This window comes from Marmota marmota, unplaced genomic scaffold, assembly GCF_001458135.2.
Source record: "Marmota marmota marmota unplaced genomic scaffold, marMar, whole genome shotgun sequence".
Classification (NCBI taxonomy): domain Eukaryota; kingdom Metazoa; phylum Chordata; class Mammalia; order Rodentia; family Sciuridae; genus Marmota; species Marmota marmota.
Window position 1 is genome coordinate 89,187,601 of NW_026000026.1, and position 13,644 is coordinate 89,201,244.

General features: G+C 38.5%; 1 protein-coding gene across 2 annotated transcripts in view; it reads right to left on the reverse strand.

Moving 5' to 3' along the window:
* The window catches only part of LOC107143175 (synuclein alpha interacting protein), a 160,788-nt gene that overhangs the window by 24,853 nt on the left and 122,291 nt on the right, over nucleotides 1–13,644 (reverse strand). For both annotated transcript variants that reach the window (XM_048811848.1, XM_015486774.2), the window contains exons 6-7: nucleotides 11,248–11,361; nucleotides 3,085–3,210 (exon numbers count right to left, since the gene is read on the reverse strand). In XM_048811848.1, the coding sequence (XP_048667805.1) occupies nucleotides 3,085–3,210; nucleotides 11,248–11,361 (240 nt within the window). The remainder of the gene's footprint in view (nucleotides 1–3,084; nucleotides 3,211–11,247; nucleotides 11,362–13,644) is intronic.

The following is a 13,644-nucleotide window of genomic DNA, read 5'->3' on the forward strand; positions in this document are numbered from 1 at the left end:
GCTGGGCCTGCTCTGTGGGTGGTCACAGTTCCCTCTACCTTGCCGGCGCAGGGGGAGGGGGCGGCTCTGCCTCTCAGCAGGCCGCTGCTCCTCTTCGGCCGGTGGGTCGCAGGCCCGCCTACCTTGCAGGAGTGATTGGAAGCTCTGTCCCTCCGCGGGCCACTGGGCCTTTTCTGTTGGTGGTCACAGTTCCGCCTACCTGGCAGGCGCGGGGGGTGGGGGGCGGCTCTGCCCCTCAGCAGGCCGCTGGGCCTGCTCTGTGGGTGGTCACAGTTCTGTCTACCTTGCTGGCGCAGGGGGAGGGGGCGGCTCTCTTAGTTTCTATTTATACTGTGATGCCATTAGACTCCACACAAAAAAGTTGTCACATCAATATTAATTAACCACCACAGTCTGATATATTTTTTGACAGTTCATGGTGCGATTGCAAACCTTTAGATTTATTTTGGTAGTAATGGTTTTTTCCCACACACAATACATCTATTTAAATTCTTAGGCTACTTAAATCTCAAAGAGCATTAAGGAGCTTCTTTTTCCTTTTGGTTTATGATCACTCACCATGAAAGGTCAAATCACTATAAAGCCATTGCCACCTTCCTCAAGGGGTGTCCCAGAGACCCTGTCAGCATCGAGCTCTCCAGGAGACTGAGTATAAACACACACTGTTATTACTCCCCTGGACTCTGACCTCTGCAGTTTTCTTTCCACTGTTTTCCTTCCGCAGTCCCCTCCTCACTGCATAAGGTCCCTTGCTCACTCTCTCAGTCTCGTTTTCTTTTAAATCTCACATCCAGCGGACAGACCAAGGTTATCCAAGTTTCCACATCCATCGTATCTAGCGCCAAAAACATCATTTGTGTTAAGTGGAGTGATGAATGCTCTGGAAGGACTGACAGCCTCCCTTCACATGTTAAAAAAAAAAAAAAATAGGCCCACACCTGTAATTCCAGCGGCTCGGGAGGCTGAGGCAGGAAGATTGGGAGTTCAAAGCCAGCCTCAGCAAAATCGAGGTGCTAAGCAACTCAGTGAGACCCTCTCTCTAAATAAAATAGAAAACAGGACTGGGGATGTGGTTCAGTGGTTGAGTGTCCCTGAGTTCAATCCCCAGAACCCCCTCCCCCTATTAAAAAAACAAACAAACTAGCATCTTACATAGAATTAGTGATAGCAGCTGGATGTCTTTGGCTTTCAGTTATTAGTACAAGCTGATAAAAAGTTTATTCCAAGACTATTTAACATTAGAGTATCTTGTGAAAGGGAAATATATGATTTTCAGTGTTCATTCAATTATCTTTTTGCCACAAAAAATAATGCTACTCCTTTAATCTTTTTGCAGATGTTGGAAAGAATTTAAATTTCTTTCCTTTATATACTTTCCAGTTTCTTACCATTCCTTTTATAAACTGGTGTCTGATGCCTTAAATTAGAAGATGTGTGTTTTGCCAACAATAATGGGAAAATGTTCAGACACTTTATTTCCTATCAAGTCAATTCTTCAAAGAGCAGTTTCATGTGAGTACAAACTATAGTAAGTTTTCTGCTGGATCTCTGCTTTTGTTTTTATTATTAATCCCCTTTTTATATTCAAAGTTTTTCTGTGTAGTCTCCTATTATTTCCTGAGTCCTCTCTACTTTCTTGAGTAAATGGTTCTCACTGCTTACTTTTCTATTTCAAATACAGCCTAACCTGCACACAGTAGGGCATCAACAAGTACCTGTTGAATAAATGAACACACAGGGTTTGCAATAAAGGGAATAATGCGTACATAATCCAAAAGGAGTGCTGCTTTGTAGAGGTGGAAAATGTGTTACATGTTACAAGAACATCACATTTTGAACTGTATGAAATCGCTGAGGTGGAAATACTTTCTCCAGTCATGGCTTTCAACCATGTGTTGTCAATTTCCCTTTCCCTGAGATGTGGGGGGAAAAAAATTCACAAATGTTCAGGCATTTTCAATGATAAGAATGGTCTGATTGGCCTGATCCTGGTAACCATAACTTATTGTCAAAAATAAAATTTCAGGCCAAACCTAAACTTCAACTTTGTCTGCCAAAGTCTTTGCTGTCCCTACACTACTGCTCCTCGCCCACCTGTTCCTCCTCCTCCTTAGGTCACCCTCTCTCTTTCTTCTGTCCCTGAGGGCCTTCAACATTTTCCAGGTGGAAAGTTCTATCCAGTTTTCACATGCATTCTCCCCCCACCTTCTGGGATGGCTCTCAGTGCCATGTGGAAAGTGACTCAGCTTTGGGCAGCTCTGTATTCTGTGGCATGATGAGATACCATTGCCTCTTTCTGCAGGAACCCATGCTCCTGGAGGGCTCCTCACATGGACTGGAGCAGGCAGAAGAGCCTCCCTCCCTTCTCCTGTGGCTCTGCTCCCCAGTCTTTTAATATCATCTCACACATTGAACACAAGAACATTTGGAAGGGATGCTGGGCTCAAAGCATGAGGCTGCTTGAGGCCTCTGGGTGGAATGGTTAGCCGACCGAGGCCCTGCCTAAGGTCCAAGAGGATCAGAACAAGGGGAAAAGCCCTACAAGACCGACGAATTTTTAGTCTCTCAAGTGGACTTCTGTTGTCCTCATTAGTGCATCTCTCCTCCCCAGGTATGCGGAAAATAGGACAGATTTTCCAGAAATGTATTAGAAGGATTCTTCATAGTAGGGGAGCAGTAGTCTAGCAAGAATGTGCTGTGTTTTCCCCCTTTCTCTAAAGTAGGGCTGAACTTCTCAAATGCATTCAAAGAGGCTCAGGTTTAGTTAGGGGTCCAAAAACATGGATATATTTTTTTATTTAGTCAGCATTAGGGCTTTATAGTGATGTTACTTTGGACTATTGAGAGAGCAGTACAAGTCCCTTTCAACACCCTCTGATGCTCCAGGAGAAACTCTTAGGGCTATTTGTGCCTACATGTGTGTGGATTTTTAGAAATAAAAATCTGTAACATTATAATTCTTTATTTACATCATAAAACAAAGGTGAACTAATCCAGGCATTCTCCCAGTGAGCAAAATTTCCATTTTTTTAAAAAAATTATTTGATAGCTCCTTCCTGTCTGCAGAGCAGCAGCACTGCATACCTGGATGCACCCGAGGTAGCCGTGCTGTGAGGCGACGTGAACAGCACTGTTGCCATCCTGGTCCACTTCATCCAGCGAGATACCTTGTTCTTGCATGAACTGAAGAAGCCACAACAGAATCTTCTCCTGTCAACACAAGAACACTAGGAATCACTGGAATATCATGCAGAGAAGCCACATATGAAGACAGAGGAAAACAAGACTCTAACTGGTGAAGAGTATGTAAAGGAAACTCACCTGTACCAAAAGAAAATTTCCACTCAGTACAAACTGAAAAATCCACAAATCTCTTACCAAAAATGAACGAAAGAGGAACACAAAGGGGATTCTAAGAGCAGGATGTTACCTTGGAAATGCTCTGGTTTTATTTACTTATTCTACCGGTGGGAGAACAATTCACAGAAAGTTGAAGAACTTCCTAAAAGTCACACAGCTAGACAGATCCAAGGTTGGAACTAGAATCAGGTCTTTTGGTTCCAAGGCTCTCAAGACAATGTTTTGGCTATTGTGTTAAACTGCCTGTGGGTTTCAAGTACATTCATAAAACCTTGGACTACTGAGATAGCTAGCTTTTACTTTTAAATTTATAATTCTTACACTGTGCCTCCTAATCCCATACCTCTGGCAAATCAACAGACTTACAAAAAAGAGATAACACCTTAAATTGTCAAGATAACCCCACTGAAATACAACCAGAAACCACTTGTTGGTGGTGTTTTAAAGGCAAAGTTTTTTTTTCTTCTTCCATGTTAAAGGAAAGGGACCAAAAGCTCTGAACATAAACCTTTCAAAGGCAAAATCGTAGAGCAGTCAGTCTGTTTCGTCACCATCTGTTTGCATTTTACCCAGTGTTTTGTGGTATTTTTGTGTTATGCTTGGCCTTCAGAGAAAGCAGGGGGATGGGATTTCACTGTTTTAAAATAGAAAAATTAAATATAAAGTTAAAAAAAATATGAGAGTGGTAAAAACAACAGCATGAAGTTTAGTGGGTGGAATTTGACATTTAAAAAGATGATCATGTGTTTGAAATAGCCTTGAACTTCTTTCTTCTTCGCCTTTTAAAGGATTTCTTTTCCAGTTATTTGCTCAGAGTGGTCATGAACTTTTATACTTTCCTGGATTAAATTTGCCTTTATCTTCCAAACATGCCAACTAATCTGCTAAAGGAATGTTGGACAAAAACAGCCAGTTCCTTTAATGTTTCACCTCTTATGCTGGGGGACAGGGTGCTGTTTATGAAGGTATCTGAGACATCAGGGACAGACTGAACATTTGCACCACACTTTTTCCAAATGAGCAAGTAGGGAGTAAGGAGTCCTAAAGAACAAGATGAGAAAAATGTAATCACTGCTTACAGCCTCCCAAGAATGCACCTGGGGAAGCAGGGTGAGTGTTAGCTGCAAAAGCAGACAGACCCTGTAGAAAGTGAAACCCTTAAGGATCCCCCAAGAAGGAGCAGAGCCCTAAGGTGAAGGTAGGGAGTTATATAGAGAGTTTGGATATTCTGATATGCTTATATTTTGATATGCTCACATATTATCTATGCAAACCTGGAGAAAGTTGGAGCTGACATTTTGGCCCAGAACAGGTAATTTTTCCACATGTATGAGGTAAAACCACTTCCTTTACCTTTCCTAATTGGGTAGGAAAGAAATATTGCATTACTTTTACTTGGAAACAGATGATTGTACTATGTAATTTTCTTTTTTTTTTTTGAGAGAGAGAGAGAGAAAGAGAGAGAGAATTTTAATATTTAATTTATTTTTTAGTTTTCAGCGGACACAACATCTTTGTTTTGTATGTGGTGCTGAGGATTTAACCCCGGCCGCACGCGTGCCAGGCGAGTGCGCTACCGCTTGAGCCACATCCCCAGCCCCTGTAATATTAACTCCTTAAAAAAATCTCAGTGAACCAGGATTGCAAGTTTGAGGCCAACCTAGATGACTTGGTAAGGCCCTGTCTCAAAATAAAAATAAAAGGGATTAGGATGTAGCACAGTGGTTGAGTACTACTGGGTTCAATCCCTAGTACCATAAAACAAATAAACAAATCAATGAGAACCTCAATGAGAAGTACTTTAGGATAAAAGGCATAACCAACCATTCTACAGTCAATGGCTAAGACATATGGATACTGCATGAGGAGGGCGGCCTGCTGTGTCCTCACTGGTGAAAAAAGATGGCGCAACCATATGCAAAATAAGCCTCTTCTGTGGGTCATTTTTAAGCCACAGTAACTTGGTTTGCTCCATAATATTAGAATATGGATTCTTAAAACTATAGACTGAAAGAAATTTTAGGGAATCATGCAGTTCAAACAGTCCTACTTTATAAATCAGAAAACTGAGGGAGAGGACATTTTTGTGTACTCTGATTTCTAGCAGCTCATTATTTAGTGCAAAGGAGTTTAAGGTATTTATCAATGTATTATCTGTACCTTCTTTTCATGCAAATTTTCTTATTTTTTTTTCAGACCCAATTATATAGTATTGTGGATACTATATTTGGATAGTCCACCTGCCCAAAGCATCATTTACTAAAATCACAGTATTCTGACTTTTAGCAGTGGGTGGGTGTAGGCAGTGGAATACAGCATTTCATAAGACTAGGAATTTTCCTGTTGTGGAAATCTGGGGTGAATCTAGGGCTCTTTGCAGAAGCCTGGTTACCATGCAGAATGAGACACACGAGGTCCATGTGAGCCAGACACAGTTCCCTGGCTCCAGAGAGCTCTACAAGCCAGGATCAGTCTGTATAGTTATAATAAACTCCCTTATTTTCTTACAATGACAATTAGAGAGTTTACCTAATTTAAGACTTACGTAAAGGAAGAACAATTTTTGATTGTTCAGAACAAGTCAGGTGTTTGCCCAACAACTCCAAGTTAGTTTGGTGTTTTTATAGGACAATTTACTTTCCAAAGAAGATAGGCAGTTGGCTTAGCCAGTATACAAAAATAAAAATCCTTCCCATTATACCACACAGAGAAGTACTACTAAAAGAAATTAGCTGATTATATGCCTGGTCTTTTAACCATTCTCATTTAGGATTTCTGAGATGGACATAGAGGTGGCTAGCATCTGTAGTTTTGGTAAAACCAGAGAATTCTGCTTGGGTTCTGGGGAACATACCTGTGAGATGCACAATTTAAACAATACCTCATGAGAAGGTCAAAATATATATGGCCACTTTCTCCTTATTAAAGCACATGTGTATTTTATCTATAGGAAATTGTGTCTACCTCCCCTTAACCCTTTAACATATCTCCCCCCTTTCTCTCTCTGTTTGTGTCTATAGGGAGGAGAAGTTAAAGAAACAATATAACTTTGATTTTCATTTCCCTGTATTACTTTCAGAGAGCATCCAATGCTGTCACATAGATGAAAAGGCCCTCTGCATTACTTCCATTTCACAGAATGATTTTCCAACTTACATTTCATCCCTGCACCCACACATGCATCTCTCTGTTCAACTTGCATCTACTGACTAAAAACTTCCTTCATGTACCAATTTCCTTTTCTAGGGATTTTCTGATCTTTTGGTAACCTGATATAGTATTGTATTTTATGTGTTCCCAAAGGCAATGCAAGTTGTTTAAAGAGGCAATTAATACATGTAATTTATGAGACTTGCTGGATAAAGTCTAATAGAAAATTTAATTGAAAGTATGTCACAGTTTTATTGCTGGTATCAATAAAATCTCAATAGTTTGTGGTGCAATCACAAGTTCTGAAAAGAGTCAGCTTTGTTTGCAGCCATAGATCATCAAATCTACCATGCCATTGATTTTAAGATTCATTCCAGTTTTTGAGAAGTTAAAATGTAGGGGAAAAACGGCCAGCCATAATTTCATAATGTCATTTATTGAAGTAAATGTAGAATCTGGAGATGGTAAACTGTGGGGGGAAAGGTGCATGCAAAAATTGATTAAATAGGTTGAGGCCCAAATAATTCTTTGGCAAGTTTCTCTTATTTCTTTAGCTATGGTGAAATAAGTAAATAAATAATACTGATAGCAATAAAATAACAAATTATAACAGTCACAACTGTCAATATTTATCTAGTACCTTCATTGTATTGGGAAGTATGTTTGTTTTTTACTCAGTCTTTTGAACAATGTTATAAGGAAGGATCTATTATCCATATGGAGTAGATGAGGAAAGTGAGGTCCAGGGAGACCTTTTCTTCTTTCCTTTATTTTCTGTAAATGAATGTTTCTACGGCCATGCAGCTAGTAACTGGTGACTAGGATTTAAACCCAGACAGCTTGAGTTAGGGACCAATGCTTTTCTTGACTCTGCTTTCTATCTATGAACACAAACATGCACAACTACTCATTCCTCCACTGCCCTTAAATCTAAAGGACATTCTCTCTTTTTCAGGCCCATGGGTCAAAGAAATCACTGTTAACTGCCTGTCAGACTGTGGGCTGTGGAGTTCTGGCTCAGTTGGGTTTTTTTGAGATCAGTATTTGCAGAGCAGATGGATGCCAATGCTAATCAAAGATTTTTCTATTTTTCTCTCATCTGAAAATGTAGGCAGCACTTTCAGGTTGTTTACTTATTTCTGCACCATGGCAGTGAGACAATAAAGTCAATGGAATAATAATGTCAAGGGAATAGTCTCCTTTCTAAAGTCAGTTGGGGAGAAACGAGAAGAACAGAGCCTGCAGGAGCATCCCTCTTGCGGGCAGGTCTACTGCTGCTCAAGCACGGGCATTCATAGGAATTGCTGAGCCTTTCCCTTTTCAGAAAGTGCTCTTTGAAAGTATCTGTTTCAGGGAAAACCTTTAAAATGGAGAATAAGTACAGCATAGGCAAAGGTGCTCTTGGTAAATGCTTGATGTTGGGATGCAATTTTTGTAGAAGGATGTCCTGACCAAATGGCATGTAAATGATTCAGAAACAAGGAATTACAAGCTTGATGTTGAAAGGCACAGAGAGCCAGTGACCAATGCAGAACAGGCTGATGCCCCAAGCAGCTGCAGGTCGGAATCTCTGCTGGAAGAGCCTGGATGCAACCTTCATGTTTGAATAAAAGAGCCCAACTTACATGGGCTTTGAATAGGAGCTTCGAATCAACATGGTTGTGACTCAATTGTTTTGGCAGCAACATCCCTCTTCTGGGATGGCAAGGCAGGCCTGGCTAAGGACACCTGCTTGTTCCCCCAGTCTCCCCAGGCTTTCACCTTGGTGCTCCCCGTGGCATGTTCCGCTAGGCACCATCAGGCAATGAAATAATTGTACCCTCTGAGACTTCAAGTGTCAAGAAGAGGAAAATCAATTCCTATCACCCAAAGATCTATCACTCCAGGAGGCCACTAAAAACTGCTGGCTACCCTGTGGTACTGAAGTCTTTAAAGGTAATTTTTACAAGAAAAAGGACACAAATTGGGAGTCAAATGGAGCCCATTCTTTAAGAATCGCTATGAGGGGCAGAGGGCAACTAAAATAAACGGAGAGAGGAATTTTCCTTGGTGCTATCTTTTCCAGAGATATTTACTGAAGAAACAAAAATCAGAACACACTCAAGTGCCTGCTTGATGTAGAAAAACTTGCATGTGCTGAATTCATTAGAAAACTGTTCAATAACAGTCTTCCTTGTGAAAATATTAGCCTTGTCATGGTTCCAAGTTCAGGCGTCTCTGCAGGTTATCTGTTACATAAGTGGCTGTGGCGGATGTAGGACGGCTGGACAGAATTCACAGATCTAAAGGGCTTTTATATTTTCCACTTGGGCAGGAATGCTCTCCTAAGGGTGCTGCCCGGCTGCGCCCCCAACCCTCAAAGTTCTACTTAAGGTCAATAAAAAAATGCTTATCAGCTTGAAATAATCTAAAGATTGGTAATAAAGTAAAGCAAACGACACAGCTCTTCCAACAAGTCAGTAACTTCCATAGTTTCCTCTACTTCAGCTACACTTTACCCAGCCAGTCTCAGACAGGCCCCTTTCTTTTGTGGTATCCCAACAGATTCAAAATTATGAGGAACCTGCTGTGAATAAAGAAACTGGTATATATGAGCAACATTTCCCAAGATGAAGAATGCTGAATCTGAGATTCACTGAGAGGCTCAGAACAACTCTATCTTTTCCTCCTTGACTCTGGTAAACTCTGCCACAGATGTCTAAAAGTCCTTGTTAGGCTTTATAGGCAAAAGGACTTAGGAACATGAAACAATTACCCACACAATTTAATAAAATTCTGTTTTATACTGAAAGTGATTTATAAAAATTAACAGTGATCAATCCTCCTGAGCATTTAAAATTTCTATTCTTCCTTTTGCCATTATAAGCAAAATAGGGCCACCTAAGCCAATGCCTATCAATCACTATTGGTTGTTTTTAGGACATTGTGGATGGGGACTAGCCCGTAAAATGCATGAAGAAAACTGAGTAACTGAAACATTTCAGACAGTGGCTTTTACATGTCTTAAATGTTCTTCCTGATCCTTTCTCCATTTCATAAATTTGCACAGTTGCTCACTTCAATGAGCAATGAAGTACTCTGTATATCAGTGTATTTATTGTTAGACAAAATGTAAAAAAGTCTTCTTCAGTTGTATCAATGCCACTGTTACAATCTGTACCAATTTTCTACACAGATGGGGACAAATAGAAACTGGCCCTGGAGTCTGAGGACCAGAGCAGAACTCTAGTCTTTTCTCTTTCTAGCCATTAGACCATGTATAAGTCATTCAACTTTCTTTCTTCAGTCCCCTCATCTATACAATGGGGTTAAAAACATCTCATAGAGTTGTTTTAAGAACCAGATAATGTATACAAAACCCAATAGTATAGAGCCTGGCACACATAGGAAACATTATGTGTGTGTATGCCTCTGAATATATAATTATATACATACAGTTTATTTATATTGTTTGAAATACATTTGTATCTGTATTAATTGAAGTTACTAAGGTACAAAATAAATGATCAGTTAAAAAAAATAACAAAACTATCAGCTAGCATGACTCCAACTAATGAAAGACTGGTCAGGCTCAGTGGTGCACACCTGCAATCCCAGCTACTCAGGAGGCTGAAACAGGAAGATTCAAAGTTCAATACCAGCCTGGGCAACTTAGCAAAACCATGTCTCAAAATAAAATGAAAAAGAGGGTGAGGCATAGCTCAGTGGTGGAGTACTTGCCTAGCATATGCAAGGCTCTGGGTTTAATCACCCCCTTCTGTTAAAAAAAAAAGACTGTGACAATATTCTTCAGTCTATTTTTTGAATTTGGGACTATTATGTTTGAAAAATCATAATCTCTTATTGACAATACCACAATTTACTGCCACTGGGAAAGTTTATGAAGTCAAAGGGATATAGTTATATGCATGAGAGGCGATTTTCTTTGCCGCAAATGTGATTAAATCTATTTTAATGCAGTTGCTGACTTTATTATTTTTAAGACTGAAATTGGTATTTTGTGGTTCCAATGTTGTTACAAGATAATTTATACTCATCTCCCTTAAGGGAAGATAGGTTTTTTAAAAATTTTTCACTCTATATACTGGATTCTGATCTGGGTATATCAATTACTCATGCTGGGATTTCCTAACAGAAATTAGTTGTAACTAGTTAGTGTGCTCATCTTTACTTGAGCAGACTTCCTTGATTAATGTCTTACAAAGATTTTCCTTCCAAATGTGGGTTTAATAAAGTATAGCATTTTAACTTTTGGTAAATGTTAAATGTACTTATTATAAAAATCTGAAAATATTGAACAAAAAAGAGCCACTTATAGTTCTATCTCTGCAATAATGACTACAAATATGTTGTACCATAGTTTTTTTTTCTGGTTTTACTTTCTATTTCTCTTTCTGTCTCTTCAAATTTCAGAGTTGGCACCAAATTATGGGAACAGTTCTGTATCATACATTTTAATTAATGTTACATAATTAGTTATACACACGAGAGGAAATTTCATATGAGAATTCCATCATATGAATATAGCTTTATTATTTATCCAACATGCTATTCTTGGGTTAACAGGTTGTTTAAAAGTTTTTATTTTTTCATTAAAAAATGCTACAATTACTATCATTGCTTAAAAATCAATGAATATATTTTGAATATTTTATGTTTGGATTTTGATGAACAAATAAAAAGAAAACAAGTCAATTATATGGTGCATAAAGGGAAGATAACTTAAAAACTCCATACCTGGCCATAGCAGCCTGCATAATGAATAAGGCTTGGAAAATCCTTGGAACAACTCAGTTCGGCAATAGCTTCTGTTTCACTCACCATCCAGCGTACACACTCCAACTGACCATTCTAGATTTAAAAGAAAGAAAGTCAAAGTAATTCAGGTTTTAAAAATATCTCTGCACTCTTTCATGATCCACTTCTTTCACAATCGACTTCTTTCACTCTGCTTAGTACTTCTGAGATTCATCTAAGCTGCTACTTTTTATCAGTATTTTACTCCCTTTTTTATTGCTGAAAGTAGTCCATTGTCTCACTAGATCACAATTTGTTTATACAGTAACCTATTGAGAGTATTTGGATTGTTTCCATTTAGGGGATATTATAAATAAAGTTGCTATAAATATTTTTTTTGTGAATATGTCCTTTCATTCTGATAGGTAAATATGGAATTTACTTAGTCTACATAGGGTAATTTCCAGTTTATGACTGGAATTTCTGGATCATGTGTTGGTGTGTATTTGACTTTATGAAAAACTGTCAGACTGGTTTCCAAACTGGTTGACTACACTATCACTGGGAATGCTTGAGCATTCCAGTCATTTCATATACAAGCCAGCAAACAATGTCAGTTATCTGTTATTATTAAAGTTTGTAAGCTAGAGCAACTATTTTCTAATACCCAAATAAAATAGTATTGTATCTGTTAATGAAAAATTAACAATCCATATTTAAAGTGCAAGAAATAAAATGAAGAATTGACAAATAGGATGGAATTGAACTAAAAAGCTTCTTCACAGCAGAGGAAACAATTAAGATGAGAAGAGGGAGCCTACAGAATGCAAGAAAACTTTGCCACCTGCACCTCAAATAGAGCACTAATCTCCAGAATATATAAAGAACTCAAAAATCTTAACACCAAAAAAACAAAAAAACTCAATCAATAAATGGGCAAATAAACTGAACAGACACTTCACAGAAGAAACATGAATAGTCAACAAATATATAAAAATTGTTCAACTCTAGCAGTTAGAGAATGCAAATTAAAACTATACTGAGATTTCATCTCACTTCAGTCAGAATGGCAATTATCAAGAATACAAGCAACAATAATTTGCAAGGATGTGGGGAAAAAGGCACATTCATACATTGCTGGTGGGACTGCAAATTGGTGCAGCCAATATGGAAAGCAATATGGAGATTCCTTAGAAAACTGGTAATGGAACCACCATTTGACCTAGCCATCCCATTCCTTAGTTTTTAACCAAAGGACTGAAAAACTGCATACTATAGGGACACAGCCATATCAATGTTTATAGCAGCACAATTCACAATAGCTAACTGTGGAACCAACCCAGATGCCCTTCAGTAGATGAATGGATAGGGAAACTTTGGTATATATACACAATGGAACATTTCTCAGCATTAAAAGAAAATAAAATCATGGCATTTGCAGGTAAATGGATAGAGCTAGAGAATATAATGCTAAGTGAAGTTAGCCAATCCCACAAAACCAAAGGCGGAATGTTTTCTCGGATATGACGATGCTGACTCATAATGGCAATGGAGGTGGAGCATGGGAGGAATGGAGGAACTTTAGATAGGGCAAAGAGGATGGAAGGGAAGGGACTGGGCAAGGGGGTAGAAATGATGGTGGAATAAGTTAGACATGTAGGAAGACAGAAATGGTGTGAAAATACTTTGTGTACAATCAGTGAATTGAAAATTTGTGCTCTATATGTGTAATATGAAATGAATTGCATTCTGCCATCATGTATAACAAATTAGAATAAATATAAAAAAAAGAATACAAGCTACAATAAATGTTGGCTGAATGTGTGGAAAAAAGGTACACTCAAACATTGCTGGTGGGGACTGCAAATTGGTGCAACCACTATGGAAAGCAGTTTTCCTTAGAAAATTTGGAATGGAACCACCATTTGAACCAGTTATCCCCCTCCTCAGTTAATACCCAAAGGACTTAAAATCAGCATACTACAGTGACACAGCCACATCAATGTTAATAGTTCAATTCACAATGGTTAAAGTATGGAACCAACCCAACTGCCATTCAACAGATGAATGGATAAAGAAAATGTATACACATGGAATATTACTCAAACATAAAAAGAATAAAATTATATCATTTTCCAGTAAATGGATGCAACTGGAGAATATTATGCTAAGTGAAATAAGCCAACCTCCCCTACCCCCCAAAAAAACAAAGGCTGAATGTTTTCTCTAATTTGTGGATGCTAGCTCACAATAAGGGGTGAATTGGGGAAGAACAGAAGTATTTTTGGATTAGACAAAAGGGAATGAAGGGAAGGGAAGAGGAATGGAAATAGGAAAGATAGTAGAATGAATCAGACATTACTATTTTTTATATATATATATATATATATATATATA